We start from the raw sequence: 19,172 nt of genomic DNA, 5'->3' as shown, positions 1-19,172 counted from the left end.
GTTTTAGGGATGTTGCTATATTGGAAGAGTTAATTACTAATAGTAAATATATATTTTGTTAAGCATTTCAATAGAGTTACAGTTATGCTTTTTTTTGGTCTGCGTTTGATCGATCAAATTGCATCTGGAACACATTGCATTACAATTACCTTTAAAATAAGAAAAACTTTTAGGGTTTAGGCTATCTTAAAGTATTTTGGGAGGGTTTGGTCTGGTCCATAAGAACTGAAAGGTGTTGTTTCTCATGTTTTAATTTGTTTAATATAATTGTATCTTTTTTTAAAATATGAAATAATGCATAATTGAAAAAGTATACTAACAATCTTAAGAGCAGGATATTAGGAAATGGCCATTGTGACAACAGTTATTTTTAAAAACATACTAGAGCAACACAAATATGAGGGTAACTTAAATACAAAAAAACTGAAGAAGGCATGTTTCTGTAATTTAAAATTGAACATTTTGAGTTCTGGAAGAAGGAATTTTGTTGGTATGAGTTTTAGTGCTTGGAAATTTGGGTGCTGTTTTTCTGTCCCAACAACAATTCTTTTGGAGTGTCATGCATTGTGATGAAGGACTTTATCCAAAGAACAAAGAAAATTTACAGCCTAGGAACAGGCCCTTCGCCCCTCCAAGCCTGAGCCGATCCAAATGTACTGTCTAAACCTGTCGGTGAATTCCTAAACTTCTGTATCCCTCTGCTCCCCACCGACACGTGCATCTGTCCAAATGCATCTTAAATGAATCTACCGTGCCTGCATCTACCACCTCTGCTGGCAACGTGTTCCAAATGCCCTCTGTGTGAAGTGCTTGCCGCATGTATCCCCCTTACTCTTTCCACCTTTCACCTTGAAAGCATGACCTCTTGTTATTGAATCCTTCATCCTGGGAAAAAGCTTGTCTCTATCCACCCCGTCTATACCCTTTATGATTTTGTAAACCTCAATCAGGTCCCCCCCAATCTCCTTTTTTACAGTGAAAATAAACCTAACCTACTCAACCTCTCTTCATAGCTAGCACCTTCCATACCAGGCAACATCCTCAAAAACTTCTGTGCACCCTCTCCAAAGCATCCACATCCTTTTGGTAATGTGGCAACCAGAACTGTACACAGTATTCTAAATGCGGCCGAACCAATGTCTTGTGCAGGTTTAACGTGACTTGCCAGCTCTTATACTGAATACCCCGTCCAATGAAGGCAAGCATACTGTATGCCTTCTTGACCACTCTATCCACCTGTGCAGCAACCTTCAGGGTACAATGGGCCTGTACTCCCAGATCTCTCTGCCCATCACCTTTTCCCTAGTTTCTTCCATTCATTGTATAATTCGCTCTAGAATTAGACTTGCCTAAATACATCACCTCACATTTGTCTGGATTGAACGCCATCTGCCACTTTTCTGCCCAACTCTCCAGTCTGTCTATCCTCCTGTAGTCTCTGACAGGCCCTTATGCTTTCTGCTACTCCACCAATCCTTGTGACATCTGCAAACTTGTTGGTCATGCCAGCAGTGCCCTCTTCTAGATCTTCTCGGATCAAAGATGTACTGTTGTTTATATGTTTAAAGACTATAATCATAACACGTTATTCAACACTTTTAATATCTCATTTGAAAGAGCTAATGTTTGGCAAATAGTTTGTACTCGTGTATTTGGACAAATTGGACAGGCAGGAGTCTGGAAGAACACAGCCAGCCAGGCTGCATCAGGAGATGGAGAAGTCGATGTTTCGGATGTAACCCTTCTTCAGGACTGGGGGATGGGTGTAGGGGGAGCTCAACATAAAGGGGGTGGCAGGGGCAGGGTGGTGAAGTGGTGATAGGTGAAGATAGGCAGAGGGTATGACCCAATTGGTCAATGGGAGGTGGCTGGGAGGGGGAGGAGCTGGGCAGGGAGTCAGGGAATGGGAAGAGAGGTTATATTAAATTGGAGAACTCGCTGTTGAGTCCTCCGGGCTGTAGACGACCCAGGAAGAATTTGAGGTGTTGTTGCTCCAATTTTCAGTTTGGTTTGCAGTGGCCAAACATGGTAATGTCAGAAAGGGATTGGGAAGGGGAATTAAAACGGGCGATGCCTGGGAGGTCTGGTCGGCCCCTATGGCCCAGCTGAGATACTCGGCAAACAGTTCCCTAAGTTTACGTTTGGTCTCCCCGATGTAGAGAAGACCACTTTGAGAGCAGCTGATGCAGTAAGCTGGGTTGGAAGTCAGGCAGGTGAACCTCTGTCTAGAAGGACTGTGTTGGCCCCAGGATGGATGTGAGGGGGGAGGTGTACTGGCATGTTTTGCATCTTTTCCGGTTGCAGGGGAAGGTACCTTGGGATTTGGGTGGCGGTGGGTAGAGTGGTGCAGACTAAGGACTATCAAAGGGAATGGTCCTTGTGGAAGGCAGTGGGGGTGTGGAGGGAAGATGTTCTTGGTGGTGGGGTCAATTTGGTGTTGGTGCAAGTTTTTAAGATGATGCATTGGATGTGGAGACTGGGAGGGTGGTACGTGAGGACAAGTGGAACTCTGCCTTTATTGCGTTTGGAGCGGGGGGAATTTACAGCAGTGGAATGGGGAATGGCGGTTGTGTGGTGGAGGGCTTTCTGGATGACAGAGGGAAGAAAAGCATGTTGTTCGAAATAGGTAGACATCTGGGATGTTTGGGAGTGAAAGGTCTCCTCGTCTGAGCAGATGCAGTAGAGGCAGAGGAATTGGGAGAACGGGATGGAGTTCTTGCAGGATACTGGGTGGGAGGAAGTATAGTCTCTGTAGTTGTGGGAGTCTGTGGGCAGAGGCTGAACGCCAACTTTCCAACACCATGTCCTTCCTCCTCCTTGCCCACGACCCCACTGCCACCCATCATGCCAAAATCACTCACTGTCTGTGCCCTCGTTGCCTCCGGTGATCTCCCCTCCACTGCCTCCAAACTCACAGCTCCCCAGGCCTGCACTGCCCAGTTCTACCTGCTCCCCCAGATCCACAATCCCAACTACAGTGGAGGCAACGGCCTAGTGGTATTTTTGTTGGACTGTTAATCCAGTGACCCAGTAATGTTCTGGGGTCCTAGGTTCAAATCCCTCTACGGCAGATGATGGGATTTGAATCCAATAAATGTCTGGAATTAAGAGTCTAATGATGACCATGAATCCATTATCAATTGTTGGAAAAATTCATCTGTTTCACTCATGCCCTTTAGGGAAGGAAACTGCCATCCTTATCTGGTCTGGCCTACATGTGACCACAGACACACAGGAATGTGGTTGACTCTTAACTGCTGTCTGGGCAATTAGGGATGAGTAATAAACACTGGTCTAGCCAGCGGCTCCCTCGACTCGTGAATAAATAATTCTTAAAAACTACCAGCCGACCCATTCTCCTGCCCCACTGAACTCATCCAACCTCGACTTCATCTTCTTCCCTCTTGGTTCAGGCACTTTCCACCTACAGCCACAACACCAACCACACCGTCCATCTCTTCAGTAATTTCCAGTTCCCCAGCCCCCAGCGCTTTATCTTCACTGTGGACATGCAGTCCTTATACACATCCATACCCCTCTAAGATGGCCTCCAGGCCCTCCGCTTCCTCCTCTCCACCAGACCCATCCTGTCCCCCTCCACCACCTCATCAGAATGGTCCTCACCCTTAACAGCTTTTTCTTTAACTACTCCCATTTCCTCCAAATCCAAGAGGTTACCATGGGCACCCGGATGGGCCCCAGCTATGCCTGCCTCTTTGTCGGCTATGTCAAACAGTCCCTTTTCAGTGCCTACATAGACCCTGTGCCCCAACTCTTCCACCATTCTATCGATGACTGCATCAGCGCAGTGTCCTGCACCCATGCTGAACTGGAGCAGTTCATCGACTTCGCCCAAACTTCTACCCTGCCCTCAAATTTACTTGTTCCATCTCCGACACTTCCTTCCCCTTTCTTGACCTCTCTACTTCCATCTCTGGTGACAGTCTCCAGGCGGACATTTACTACAAACACACAGACACCCACAACTACCTGGGCCAGACCACCTCCCACCCAGTATCCTGCAAGAACTCAATCCCGTTCTCCCAGTTCTTCTACCTCCACAAGCATCTGCTTGGACGAGGAGACATTCCACTCCCAAGCATCCCAGATGTCCACCTATTTCAAACAAGAATGCCTTCCGCCGCACCACCTCGATTCCCCGTTCCACTGCTCTAATCCCCCTTGTCCTCACCTACCACCCTACCAGTCTCCACAACCAACCCATCATCCTTAAAAACTTCTGCCAACTCCAACTGGACCCCACCACCAAGAACATCTTGCCCTCCCCACCCCTCTCTGCCTTCCGCAATGACCGTTCCCTTTGACAATCCTTGATTTGCACCACTCTCCCCACCAACCCCAACCCCCCACAGCCCCAGGTACGTTCCCCTTCAACCAAAAAAAATCTAAAACCTGGTGGTACACCCCCCTCCATTGCCTCCATCCAGGGTTCTAAACAGTCCTTCTGGGTGAGACAGAGACTCATCTGCCTCTAGTTTGCTGCATCAGGTACTCCCGATATGGTCTTCTCTACATCAGGGAGACCAAATGTAAACTTAAAGAACGGTATGCCAAGCGTCTCAGTCAAGCCCGCAGGGGCTGACCAGACCTCCCAGTCACCTCCCGTTTCAATCCCCCTTCCCATTCCCTTTCCGAACAACGCCTCATCTTCCATCTGGGTAGCCTACAGCCCAGAGGACTCAACATTGAGTTCTCCAACTTAAAATAACCTCTGTTCCCATCCCCCAACTCCCTTCCCAGCCCTTCCCCTTCCCTTCCAACCCTCTCAGCCCCCTATTGGACTCATTCCTCCCATTGACCAACTAAGTCATACCCTCTGCCTGCCTTCACCTATCCCCACTTCACCACCCTGCCTCCACCATCCCCTTTATCTGCAGCTCCCCTTACGCCAACCTCCAGTCCTGAAGAAAGGTTACATCTGAAATGTCGGCTTCTCCACCACCTGATGCTGCCTGTGTTCTTCCAGCCTCCTGCCTGTTTACTTTGGATTCCAGCATCTGCAGTTTTTTTGGTCTCTAACCCAAGTGTATTTGGACAAAGCATGGTACTTTTGTCTTCCCTCCCAAATCCCCTTTCTTTATTTGAGGAGTCTCCTTCATGATTGGTAACCATTTCCTCAGCCAACTCCATGACTTCTATTTTCCCTTATTGTAGCCAGTCTACCACTTGTCAGTTTGAAATGTGCTCATTTTACTTTGCCACCTTCATATCCATCCTGATCCCTGTTACCTCAGCAGGGAATTGATAACTTTCTAGAAATAGAATCCTCTTCCTTGCTGCACTCCACCTCTTCATGCGAATGCATTTTATAACTTAAGATGTTAACTTTACAGACCTCATAACACAAAAAATAGAAGAAATTGGAGAGAGGGTAATGAGAAACTAAGAAAAGGATACATAAATTTATTTTAGAAAGGGGACTAGATAATTCATATGATAATAACAATCATCAAAACAAGATGACTGAGTTCAAGGAACAATAGATTGCACTTGGAATCATAAAAAATTCAAAGTACAATACAAATAAAAATATGTACGCCTAATAAAAATAAGAAACAATAACACACCAAGCTACCTCCTGGACTGTATCTTCAATAACTTGTTCATCAGAATCTTGCACTGAGACTGATTACCTTGATGTTTCAAATTTTTGGAGGACGAATTCCAACTGTCAGAGTTCAAATGTTGTACTTTTACATGGGAAAATCACAGAATTTCATCGTACAGGATGACCCTGTTGGACTAGGTCTTTGGTAGAGTTGTCCAATTAGCCCCATTCCCATTCTCAACACCATGTTTTAGATTGACTGATGAAGGAGCGTCGCTTCGAAAGCTAGTGTGCTTCCAAGTAAACCTGTTGGACTATAACCTGGTGTTGTGAGATTTTTAACTTAATGTTTTAGATTAGATTAGATTAGATTCCCTACAGTGTGGAAACAGGCCCTTCAGCCTAACAAGTCCACAATGACCCTCCGAAGAGTAACCCACCCAGACCCATTTCCCGCTGACTAATGCACCTAACACTATGGGCAATTTAGCATGGCCGCCAATTCACCTGACCTGCACATTTCTGTCCCCCAAGTTTTGCAAATTTTCATTTTCCTATCTACATTCCTTTCATAACGACTCCTGAAGCTGCTTCTCCCATCCTTTCAGCCATAGCAATTTTCTCCTTAAAATAAATTCTCTTGTTGATATTTTGTCAATTATTTATCTGTGTCCTCTGGTTACTAACCCACCCACTGGTTTGCCCTTATTTACTCTATCAGTAGCTTCATAATTTTAAACTTCTCTAATAAGTTTCCTCTAACCTTCTGTGCTCTCAGCAGAACAATCCGAGATTTTCTTGTTTCTCTACGTATCTCATCACCATTCTGGCAGATCTCTATGCTTTCTCCAAGACCTTGACATCCTTTGTTGGTTTTTGTTCTAGTATTTCTTTCATATTTTTGCTGTAAAAATATTCAGGGTTATGTCCTTCAAGGTACTCCCTGTGAGAGTGAGTCAAGTTCAGCCAATTATCCATTTTTTAAAAATCCTGTCCTCCGAATTCTTGTCAATAGCCCTTTATTTTCCAATGCTTTGAAATTGCTTTTTATTGTGTATTGAGAATATTAATGATATCCTGTAACAAAATTTAATTGTCACCGCTCAGGTCTGTTCAGGGATGAGCATTACACTGCTTTTGGAGATTTTTTTTGTAGAAAACTGCAGCATTCCGGCATAAAATCAAGCTCCATCATATCTGGAAATGCACCACATTTGTCAAGGGATGTGCTACTGCCCCAAAACACTTGGCCTAGTTAATTCTGGGAAGTCATTGTTTTCAAAAAAAGAACTTTGGTCCTCTGGCTGAACCATGTGAAAATATATATGCCATTTTAAAGCATTTGTAATGTTATAAAAGTGTTCTGCAAATGAATTAACCACCAATGTATTAATAGAAAGGAAGTGGAGCCATCATAAATACAATGAAGACAAAGGCAAATCCTGCAATGAAGACTGTGTACAAGTTTGTAAGTAGACAATTTTAATATGGTTGAGTAAGCTGGAACGTAAAATATCTATTAATTTCAATAAATTGTTCATGATGATTATATGTAAATAAATGGAAAACGCTGATATTTATTAGGATGACTTGTATCGAGCTGATGTGTAACTTCAGTGACTGTACAATCAAATGTTAGTAGGTGAAGAGGTACACTTACCTTGGGGAGATTTCAAAAACTCATCAGCAATCTTGTCAGCGATTTTAGTTGCTTGGAGTTGGAATGCTACCAAGTTGCTAGGGAAGTACTTCTCTGGCTGCTGATAGAACCCTCGTTCAAAGAACAATGGGTTCTGTTTGCCTCAAGATGCTTCGTAATATTTCCATGGCCAGGTGGGGCCTTTCTCTCTAAGGATATATGATTTGGTGTCTCCATCTTCCCAAAGTCTATAATTGCAGTAGGAATGGAAGATAACAACATAGGAGGTTGAGAAGTAATTTGAGGCAGGAGAGTAGAGAATGCTAAAGTGAGATTTAACAAAAGTTTCTTTTGTCGTGAAACAGGCTTCTGATTGGACAAAAACGAAAAGATTATTTCCTGTTATTCAGGAGTCAGAGAAGAGGAATTAACCATTGGAACTTTCTCTGATAAAGTGAGGAAAAGAATGAAACATTGTCTTACATTGGAAATCGTTAGAAAATTGAGTCACTCTCGCAGGGTACACTACAACATCAAAGGAAAATGGATTAACTGTTTAATGCAGATCAGTAGATTGTCCAAGAAAGTAGCCATTCCAAACACAATTAACTGATGAGTCATTAAAATGATTCTTGTCAAGTTGATATCGATATTGAGTGGTATCTCCAGCCTGGGTGGTCATTTGGGGACAGTCTATTGGTGCTTCTTCCAAGATTGCCTATGAGCCTTTCCTTCACGTGCTGAACTGACTATCTAGGCGACTATAGATATTAACAATAAAAGAATAGTACAGGTGTCTTTGTAGAATGTGTAAAAGCTCTCAAGGGACCATTTTGACCTCATTTATAAACTTCTGTGCTGAATTCATTGTTAAGTCACTGTAGTAAATGATTGAGATTATGACACAATTGGTACGCGCTGGCAGAAGTAATAAAGCTTGAAAACCTTACTGTGCTTATCATTAAATATTTGGAAAAGACTTTTTATAAGCATGTTTGGTGCAACTGAGCTAATAGCTTTATGAATTAGCTTAGCATTTGCATATATGTGTATTTCACCCTTCAACATTTGCATCCATTTAAACTTCTGTTTCTAGCACAAGGCCTGAACCTTTTTTGCGACAAAGTACTTTGTGACTCAGGTGGTTCTTTTGCAGGGTACTTCATCTGTACTTCTCTATCTGAATCGTTTCTATTTCTCAAGATATTATGGGCAGATCAGCAGATCTTTAGTGCTGATGAAAAGTCAGTAATCTGAAACATTAATTCTGATTCTGTGTTTATAAAGATGCTGCCTCACCTGCAGAGTACTTCCAGCATTTTCTGTTCTTATTTTAGGTTTCCAGCATCCACAATATTTTGCTTTTGTATTAACAAAATTTTCACTTGCCATGAATCAACCATTTCAGTTATTTTGCTGTAGAGTTTTTTCATTTTAATCGTGATCAAGTACTGACTTCAATAGTAATCAGTGTACAAACTTTGAAATGTCCATCAGTATTTAAAAGTTTGCAATTTTTATTCTGTATATTTTCTCTTCTTGGATTGTTCCAAAGTGATGGAACTGAAATGTTGCCATTGGAGACAAATGAAGTGCTATGAAGAGGTTTTAAGTTGAATTCTCTTATGCAATTCCAGGCAAAAGATCATGCAAAAATGGGAATAAAAGAAGTGAAAAATCGTTTGAAGCAAAAGGTAACTTTTTTCTTCTCACAAAGTGTTCTGCATTAAGTACTAAACCAGTGCATGTATTTTCTGATCAATATGAAATTGTTTGAAGCACTGTTATGACCACACTTGAAAATGCATTAACAGAGACAATATTGAGTGAGCTTTTAGAAAAATATGGATAGCTGCCCAAGGCCTTTCAATTCAAAAATATTCCTTTGTTTCTACCTGAGTTTTACTGTTAATGTCTGAGCAGATGGGTAAAGCATTAGTGATATGGTGGGTAAAGCTTTCTCTTTTATGCTCAGCAACAAGCTTTAATTTGAACATCACAAGTGCATCCCGACTGGACTGTTACCGATGTTTCCATTTATTACAGCTCTGAACTTTGTGGTCAAAATGAGAATATCAATTAGTGACTTATTATGGTTAGTTTGCATCCGATACACTATAGTTCAGTTGATAAAATGTTGAGACTACCCAAACTAATTCATTTTGGATTCTTTATCCTATCTCTAAATAGATCAAGATGCAAAGATACTGAGCCATTTGGAAGTGTGCTAAAATAATACAGTTTCACAGAAATATGATCAAACAATATCAAAAATGGAAGCTATTAATAGGAACGGGCAAAGCCAAGAAGTGATTACCAACAGAAGTGTGTCAATTTTATGAGAAACAATTACTTAGGGTGCAATTAATAGTCTCAGGGAAAAATATGCATTGATTTAGAAGTGTCAGCATGGAATTATTAATGAAAAGTCTGTCTGTCTGTCTGTCTAGGGTTTTTGAAGTAGTAGAAAAGAAAGCTGATGAGGGAATAGCTAATGTTTGCGGTGTGCATAGACTTCCAAAATGTGTTCAACACAGTGCCACATACAGACTTATGGGAAAAGTTACAGGTCAGGAAATAAAAGGTACAAAATCAATTATGAATACAAAATTGTTTGAGGGATAGGAAGCAGAGAGTAAAGGTTAATGGGTACTTTTTGAGCTGGAAGAATGTTTTGTGGTGGAGTTCCCTAGGTTCAGTATTGGGACACATGCTTTTCCAGATTAATGATCTAGACAAACTGTGTGGACAACACAAAACTGAAGAGAATTGTAATCTCTGTGGAGGGCAGTGGAGAACTTCAACAGGACATAGACACCTTGATTAAATAAGCAAATAGTTAGCAGATGGGGTTCAATGCGGAGTAGGTAAGGTGATGCACTTTGGTACAAAGAACACAAGATATATTATATTCTGAAGGTACTATTCTAAAGGGTGTGCAGGGACAAAATGACCTGGAGGCATATGTAAATAAATCAGTAAAAGTGCAGGCCAGATAGAAAGAACTGCTCATAAAGCGTATATAAAAGCTTAAAGGTGATTTGATAAAAGTTTACAAAATCATGAGACTTGGGTTGGATAGGGAGAAGCTGTTGCCACTTGTAAACAGATCAAGAGCCAGAAGGCACAGTTCTAATGTATTTTGCAAAAGAAGCAAGTGCAAGGTAAGAGAAAACCTTTACATTGTGAATGAATAATAGCCAATACACTGGCATCATAAGCATTTTTTTCATGTAATCCATGAAACTTCAAGAACAGTCAGATATCATTTGCTTCCAGTTGGCTTATGTGAGTCATGTGACCATACTCTTGGTGGTACCTGACTTAGAATTTTGCAATAAAAGCAGATAAGTTAACCTCACGAGTGAACACCTATCTCACCAACTAAAAGTATGTAAAAATATTGAAAGAAATAAATCCGTCAATAATTACATTCAGACTTCCTATCATAGTCTCTAAGTATTGAAGTTTGCCACAACGCATAATTTAACAAATATTTTATTTAGAAAGTAACATTTTCTTCACATTTCAAAAATGTTCCCTTGTTGCAAATGTATTAGAAACTTGCTCTGTACTGTAAACAGTTTATACAAAAGTATCTACTTTAATAATATCGCTCTTCAAGTCCAGTTCTCTAGTTCATCTTTCTCCAAAGTCTCTCCAATATGCTGACAGTTTGTGGCTGGATGATCCTGAGTACTGTGTTTTTGTGATGTTCTTTTCAACATAATGCTTTAAAAAAACTAAGCAAACTTTAATAAAAATAGAATCCTTGTAAGACCATAACGTGTAGAAGCAGAAGTAGGTCGTTGAGACCATCAAATTTGCTTCTGTAATCACCGAGACCATAGGTGATTTGATAATCCTCAACTTTCCTGCCTTTCCTCCATGACTGTCAATTCCCCACTGATTAACAATCTCTCTATTTCAGCCTGAATGTACTTAATGACCAGCTTTGACAACCCTCTGCAGTAAAGAATTCCACTGGTCCACTATCCTCAGAAAGAAGATATTCCTTCTCACCTCTGTCTTAAATGTGTCAGATTATTCCCTGTTATTCCAAGATCATGCTCTCTGATCCTAGGACCTTCCAAAAGGTGAAACAACCTCTCTGCACCTATCCTGTCAAATCCCCTAAGAATCTTGCATGTTTCAATAAGGGAATGTCTCATTTTTCTAAACTCCAATGCGTGTAGGCTCAACCTACTCATCCTTTTCTCATAGGGCAGTCCCTCTATAGCCGGTATAAACCGAGTGAGCCTTCTTTGGGGACCGCCTGCAATGTCACTACTCTCCTTATATCAGGAGTCCTGGTATGCTTCATTAGCAATTTGTTAAAACTTAACTTCATGGAACTTACATTATAAGTCCCAATTTGTCCGTCAGGATTTTTCTATCAAAACTAAAATGCTAACCTTTAGTGCTGTGTACACCAATTGTAAGTTAAGATTCTGACTCCACTTGCCCCTTGCCTTGCTAGACTCACCTCAGTCGAAAGTCTGTTGAATGTAGCAATGATTGTTTTGGGGATGGGAGGGTAGGTATGCGATAGAGTTAGGCCCACTGGCGCTGAAAGCAGAACATTAGTGGTCACTAAGGCAGGGTTGGGAAGGAAATAGAGTTCCAAGGTCTGCTTTGGTTCTTAGCCCAATTCAATGGTGACATGGTAAATGCTTGCAACATCCCTAAAAGTACTAAACATATCTTTGTTGATAGTGCATGCCAAGAGAGTGTTTTAAGAAGACATTAATACAAATTATTAAATGACCACCTTGGGCAGCAATTAGAGTCATAGAGATGTATAGCATGAAAACAGACCCTTCGGTCCAACCCTTCCATGCTGACCAGGATCCCAACCCAATCTAGTCCCACATGCCATCACACAGGCCACATCCCTCCAAACCCTTCCTATTCATATACCCATCCAAATGCCTCTTAAATATTGCAATTGTACCAGCCTCCACCACATCCTCTGGCAGCTCATTCCATACACGTACCACCCTCTGCGTGAAAAAGTTGCCCCTTAGGTCTCTTTTACATCTTTCCCCTCTCACCCTAAACCTATGCCCTCTAGTTCTGGACTCCCCAACCCCAGGGAAAAGACTTTGTCTATTTATCCTATCCATGCCCCTCATAATTTTGTAAACCTCTAAGGTCACCCCTCAGCCTCCGACGCTGCAGGGAAAACAGCCCCAGCTTGTTCAGCCTCTCCCTATAGTTCAGATCCTCCAACCTTGGCAACGTCCTTGTAAATGTTTTCTGAACCCTTTCAAGTTTCACACCATCTTTCCGATAGAAAGGAGACCAGAATTGCATGCAATATTCTAACAGTGGCCTAACCAATGTCCTGTACAGCCGCAACATGACCTCCCAACTCCTGTACTCAATACTCTGACCAATAAAGGTAAGCATACCAAACGCCTTCTTCACTATCCTATCTACCTGCGACTCCACTTTCAGGGAGCTATGAACCTGCACTCCAAGGTCTCTTTGTTCAGCAACACTCCCTAGGACCTTACCATTAAGTGTATAAGTCTTGCTAAGATTTGCTTTCCCAAAATGCAGCACCTTGCATTTATCTGAATTAAACTCCATCTGCCACTTCTCAGCCCATTGGCCCATCTGGTCCAGATCCTGTTGTAATCTGAGGTAACCCTCTTCGCTGTCCACTACACCTCCAATTTTGGTGTCATCTGCAAACTTACTAACTGTCCCTGTTATGCTCGCATCCAAATCATTTATGTAGATGACAAAATGTAGAGGGCCCAGCACCGATCCTTGTGGCACTGCACTGGTCACAGGCCTCCAGTCTGAAAATCAACCCTCCACCACCACCCTCTGGTCTTCTACCTTTGAGCCAGTTCTGTATCCAAATGGCTAGTTCTCCCCGTATTCTGTGAGACCTAACCTTGCTAATCAGTCTCCCATGGGGAACCTTGTCGAACGCCTTACTGAAGTCCATATAGATCACATCTACTGTTCTGCCCTCATTAATCTTCTTTGTTACTTCTTCAAAAAACTCAATCAAGTTTGTGAGACATGATTTCCCATGCACAAAGACATGTTGACTATCCCGAATCAGTCCTTGCCTTTCCAAATACATGTACATCCAGTCCCTCAGGATTCCCTCCAACAACTTGCCCACCACCGAGGTCGGGCTCACTGGTCTATAGTTCCCTGGCTCGTCTTTACCGCCCTTCTTAAACAGTGGCATCACGTTTGCCAACCTCCAGTCTTCTGGCATCTCACCTGTGACTATCGATGATACAAATATCTCAGCAAGAGGCCCAGCAATCACTTCTCTAGCTTCCCACAGCGTTCTCCGGTACACCTGATCAGGTCCTGGGGATTTATCCACCTTTAACCGTTTCAAGGCATCCAGCACTTCCTCCTCTGTAATCTGGACATTTTTCAAGATGTCACCATCTATTTCCCTGCAGTCTATATCTTCCATATCCTTTTCCACAGTAAACACTGATGCAAAATATTCATTTAGTATCTCCCCCATTTTCTGTGGCTCCACACAAAGGCCACCTTGCTGATCTTTGAGGGGTGCTATTCTCTCCCTAGTTACCCTTTTGTCCTTAATATATTTGTAAAACCCCTTTGGATTCTCCTTAATTCTATTTGCCAACGCTATCTCATGTCCCCATTTTGCCCTCCTGATTTCCCTCTTAAGTATGCTCCTACTTTCTTTATACTCTTCTAAGGATTCACTCGATCTATCCTGTCTGTACCTGACATATGCTTCCTTCTTTTTCTTAACCAAACCCTCAATTTGTTTAGTCATCCAGCATTCCCTATACCTACCAGCCTTCCCTTTCACCCTGACAGGAATATACTTTCTCTGGATTCTTGTTATCTCACTTCTGAAGGCTTCCCATTTTCCAGCCGTCCCCTTACCTGTGAACATCTGCCCCCAATCAGCTTTTGAAAGTTCTTGCCTAATACCGTCAAAATTGGCCTTTCTCCAATTTAGAACTTCCAACTTTTAGATCTGGTCTATCCTTTTCCATCACTATTTTAAAACAAATAGAATTATGGTCGCTGGCCCCAAAGTACTCCCCCATTGACACCTCAGTCACCTGCCCTGCCTTATTTCCCAAGAGTAGGTCAAGTTTTGCACCTTCACTTGTCAGTACATCCACATACTGAATCAGAAAATTTTCTTGTACACACTTGAGAAATTCCTCTCCATCTAAACCTTTAACACTATGGCAGTCCCAGTCGATGTTTGGAAAGTTAAAATCCCCGACCATAACTACCCTATTATTCTTACAGATAGCTGAGATCTCCTTACAAGTTTGTTTCTCAATTTCCCTCTGACTATTGGGGGGTGTATAATACAATCCCAATAAAGTGATCATCCCTTTCTTATTTCTCAGTTCCACCCAAATAACTTCCCTTTATGTATTTCCAGGAATATCCTCCCTCAGCACAGCTGCAATGCTATCCCTTATCAAAAATGCTACTCCCCTGCCTCTTTTGCCTCCCTTTCTATCTTTCCTGTAGCATTTGTATCCTGGAACATTCAGCTGCCAGTCCTGCCCATCCCTAAGCCATGTTTCTGAATTCTACCTGATATTTTATTTCTCCAATTGTAAGTGAGGAAATATAACAATGTTCTTCTTGGAGAGGGACCATTTCAGCTCTTCATCACCTCTCCCCCCCCCCCCCCCCCCCCCCCAGTGGGACCTTATATCCTCCTTACCAACTCTACCTAATATCTACCACATGGAGACCTATGTTCCATACCAACTCTATCCAATCTTCACTACATGAAGAACTCGAGCCAGACTAAGATGAAATAATAAAGTCCAGAACTCTAAGACAGAACTATGCTTTTCAAAAAAAAGTTGCTATTCTTGAAAATTCATTCAAGGCTTTCAGATATCAAGTAGTTAATCTTTTACAAAAACAAAGTCCAAAATCTCGCACCAGGTTACAGTTCAACAGGTTTGTTTGAAATCACAAGCTTTGAGTGTAGCCCCTTCATCAGGTGAAGTGAGAGGGAAGCACACAGAACCCAGAATTTATGGCAAAAGAGATCAAGGGCAGAAAGATCAAAAGATCGTACAAATTCCATAGGTGTATCAGGAATAAAAGAATAACTGGAGTAAGACTTGGGCCAATCAAGGATAGTAATGGGAAGTTGTGCGTGGAGTCAGAGGAGATGGGAGAAGTGCTAAATAAATATTTTTCGTCAGTATTCACACTGGAAAAAGACAACGGTGTCAAGAACACTGAGATACAGGCGACTAGAACAGATGGATTTGAGGTGCACAAGGTGGAGGTGTTAGCAATTCTGGAAAGTGTGAAAATAGATAAATACCCTGGGCCGGATGGGATTTATCCAAGGATTCTCTGGGAAGCCAGGGAGGAGGTTGCAGAGTCTTTGGCTTTGATCTTTATGTCGTCATTGTCTCCAGGAATTGTGCCAGAAAACTGGAGGATAGCAAATGCTCCCTTGTTCAAGAAGGGGAGTAGGGACAAACCTGCTAATTATAGATCAGTGAGTCTTTCTTTGGTTGTGAGCAAAGTGTTGGAAAAGGTTATAAGAGAGAGGATTTATAATCCTCTAGAAAGGAATAAGTTAGTTAGGGATAGTCAACACAGTTTTGTGAAGGGAGGTCATGCCTCACAAACCTTATTGAGTTCTTTTGAGAAGGTGACCAGACAGGGGGATGAGGGTAAAGTGGTTGATGTGATTGTATATGGATTTCAGTAAGATGTTTGATAAGGTTCCCCACGGTAGGTTATTGCACAAAATACAGAGGCATGGGATTGAGGGTGATTTAGCGAATTGGATCAGAAATTGGCTATCCGAAAAAAGACAGAGGGTGGTGGTTGATGGGAAATATTCATCCTGGAGTTCAGTTATTAGTGGTGTACTGCAAGGATCTGTTTTGGGGGCACTGTCATTTGTCATTTTTATAAATGAACTGGATGCGGGTGTAGAAGGATGGATTAGTAAATTTGCGGATGTCACTAAGGTTGTTGTGGTTCTGTTTGCCGAGCTGGGAATTTGTGTTTCAGACGTTTCGTCCCCTGTCTAGGTGACATCCTCAGTGCTTGGGAGCCTCCTGTGAAGCGCTTCTGTGATCTTTCCTCCGGCATTTGTAGTGGTTTGAATCTGCCGCTTCCAGTTGTCAGCTCCAGCTGTCCGCTGCAGTGGCCGGTATATTGGGTCCAGGTCGATGTGTTTGTTGGTAGAATCTGTGGATGAGTGCCATGCCTCTAGGAATTCTCTGGCTGTTCTCTGTTTGGCTTGTCCTATAATAGTAGCTGAATATGGAACTGACAACCGAAAGCGGCAGAGACGAACCACTATAAATGCCGGAGGAAACATCATAGAAGCACTTCACAGGAGACCCCCAAGCACTGAGGATGTCACCTAGACAGGGGATGAAACACAAATTCCCAGCTTGGTGAACAGAACCACAACAACGAGCACCCGAGCTACAAATCTTCTCTCAAACTTTAGTCACTAAGGTTGATGGAGTTGTGGATAGTGCAGAGGGATGTTGTGGGTTACAGAGGGACATAGATAAGCTGCAGAACTGGGTCAAGAGGTGGCAAATGGAGTTTAATGCAGACAAGTGTGAGGTGATTCCGTTTGAAAGGAGCAACAGGAATAAAGAGTACTGGACTAATGGTAACATTCTTGGTAGTGTAGATGAGCAGAGAGATCTTGGTGCCCATGTACATAGTTCCCTGAAAGTTGCCACTTAGTTGATAGGAGTGTTAAGAAGGCATACAATATGTTAACTTTTATTTTAGAAGGATTAAATATTGGATCCATGAGGTCATGCTGCAGCTGTACAAAACTCTGGTATGGCCACACTTGGACTCTTGCGTACCGTTCTGGTCACCGCATTATAAGAAAGATGTGAAAGGGTACAGAAGATTTACTAGGATGTTACCTGGTATGGAGGGAAGGTCTTACGTGGAAAGGCTGAGAGACTAGATGTGTTTTTTATTTGAGAGAAGAAGGTTGAGAGGTGACTCAGTTGAGACATATAAGATAATCAGAGGGTTAGATAGAGTGGACAGTGAGAGTCTTTTTGTTTGGATGGTGATGGCTAGCACAACGGAACATAGCTTTAAATTGAGGGGTGATAGATATCGGACAGGTGCCAGAGGTAGTTTCTTTACTCAGAGAATAGTCGGGGTGTGGAACACCCTGCCTGCAACTGTAGTTGACTCGCCAACTTTAAATGCATTTAAATAGTCATTGGGTAGACATATGGATGATAATGGAATAGTGTAGGTTTGATGGGCTTCAGATTGGTTTCACACGTCAGCGCAACATCGAGGGTTGAAGGGCCTGCACTGCGCTGTAATGGTCTCTGTTCTGTGGTGAGTGCAGTGTCAAATAAGAAGTCTCTGCAGGTGACCAGGGGTGTGAGACAGTGTGAGTGAAGTGTCAATAGCTGAATAACAACCTAAAGGATGACCTATCATCCAATTAAGTGAGGCAGAGAAATAAATTTGGTTTGTCTCCAGCGCCACCTTATTCTAATTTTTGTTGTAATTCTCTCTCTACTTCATTTAGTTGGATTGTAGTTGATCTCTTCGATTGTTATTCAGCTACTGACACTTTACTCACACTGTGTAACACTCTTGGTCACCTCTAGAGACTTATTATTGGACACGACACTCCACTCACACCAATTGTATGATCTTTTGATTCTCTAGAGACAAAAAATGCAGATGCTGGGCTCCTAGGTAGACAAGCAGGAGGCTGGGAGAGCACAGTGAGCCAGGAAGCTTCAGGAGATGGAGAAGCCAATGTTTCGAGTGAGGGGTTATACCCGGAACGTTGACTTCTCCACCTCCTGATGCTGCTTGGCTCCCTGTGTTCTTGCAGCCTCCTGCTTGTCTACCTTTTGATCTCTTTGGCCTTAAGTTCTGGGTTCTGTGCACTTCCCTCTCACTTCACCTGATGAAGGGGCTACACTCTGATAGCTTGTGATTTCAAATAAACCTGTTGGGCTACAACTTGGTGTCATGTGATTTCTGACTTTGTCCACTCCAGTCCGACACTGGCACCTCCACATCATGAAAAACAAACCAGCTTTAATTGGTGTCCCAAATCAAAAAAAAAGCCGGATCTTCAATCATCTCTTTGTCAGTTTTAAGCTATGAAGTTATAAGATCATAAGGGGCATGGATAGAGTGAATAATCAAGATCTTTTCCCCAGGATAAGGGAGTCCAAAACTAGAGGGCGTAGGTTTAAAGTGAGAGGGGAAAATTTTAAAAGAGACCTAAGGGGCACCTTTTTCATGCAGAGAATGAACTGCCAGAGAAGGTGGTGGAGGGTCTTGTAATTTACAGTTACATTTAAAAGGCATCTGGATGGCTTTATGAATAAGAAGAGTTGAGAGGGATATGGGCCAAATGCTGGCAAATGGGACTTGACTATTTTAGGATATCAGGTCAGCATGGATGAGTTGGATCGCAGAGTCTGTTTCCATGCTGTACATCTCTATGACTTTGTGACTGTATAACTCCTGAGATAAATACATCTTTGGGAAATCAACAAAAGTTTCATTGAGAGCTCTTAGGAAAATGTCATCAAACAGATATTAAAACTGTCAGATGAGGGATTTTTACAATTGTTTTTAATTCTGTCTTTTCGCTTTTTAAATGTTTGAAATTTTAAGTAACTTCAATATCATGGCAGTTTTACAGACTATCCACCCCTTCAAGAATGTTTACATCTGCTCCATAACTTTGTAACTCTCACATTGCAGGTTAAGGCTTTTATCAAGAAGGAAACTCAGTCAGTCCTCTTTTCCCTCCCCACAAAAATTGGATCTGTTAGACTCAGAAATTGTCTGCCATTTTGAGTGCTCCGTGGTTTCCTCCTGACTCTGAAAATTTGAGCATAAATCTTTGCCTTATTGTAGCTCACCTGTCACCCTCACTTATTTAAAATGAGTCACTCATTTAGGTTTAAA

At 42.2% G+C, this 19,172-nt stretch overlaps 1 protein-coding gene across 4 annotated transcripts in view; it reads left to right on the top strand.

Moving 5' to 3' along the window:
* Positions 1-19,172, top strand: part of dennd1a (DENN/MADD domain containing 1A) — a 525,508-nt gene that overhangs the window by 440,506 nt on the left and 65,830 nt on the right. For all 4 annotated transcript variants that reach the window (XM_072566190.1, XM_072566188.1, XM_072566189.1 and 1 more), the window contains exons 17-18: positions 6,966-7,037; positions 8,846-8,902. In XM_072566190.1, coding sequence (XP_072422291.1) covers positions 6,966-7,037; positions 8,846-8,902 — 129 coding nt within the window. The remainder of the gene's footprint in view (positions 1-6,965; positions 7,038-8,845; positions 8,903-19,172) is intronic.

This window comes from Chiloscyllium punctatum, chromosome 49, assembly GCF_047496795.1.
Source record: "Chiloscyllium punctatum isolate Juve2018m chromosome 49, sChiPun1.3, whole genome shotgun sequence".
In the NCBI taxonomy this organism is placed as follows: Eukaryota; Metazoa; Chordata; class Chondrichthyes; order Orectolobiformes; family Hemiscylliidae; genus Chiloscyllium; species Chiloscyllium punctatum.
Note: the sequence above shows the minus strand (reverse complement) of the source record. Positions and strands in the feature narration are given on the sequence as shown.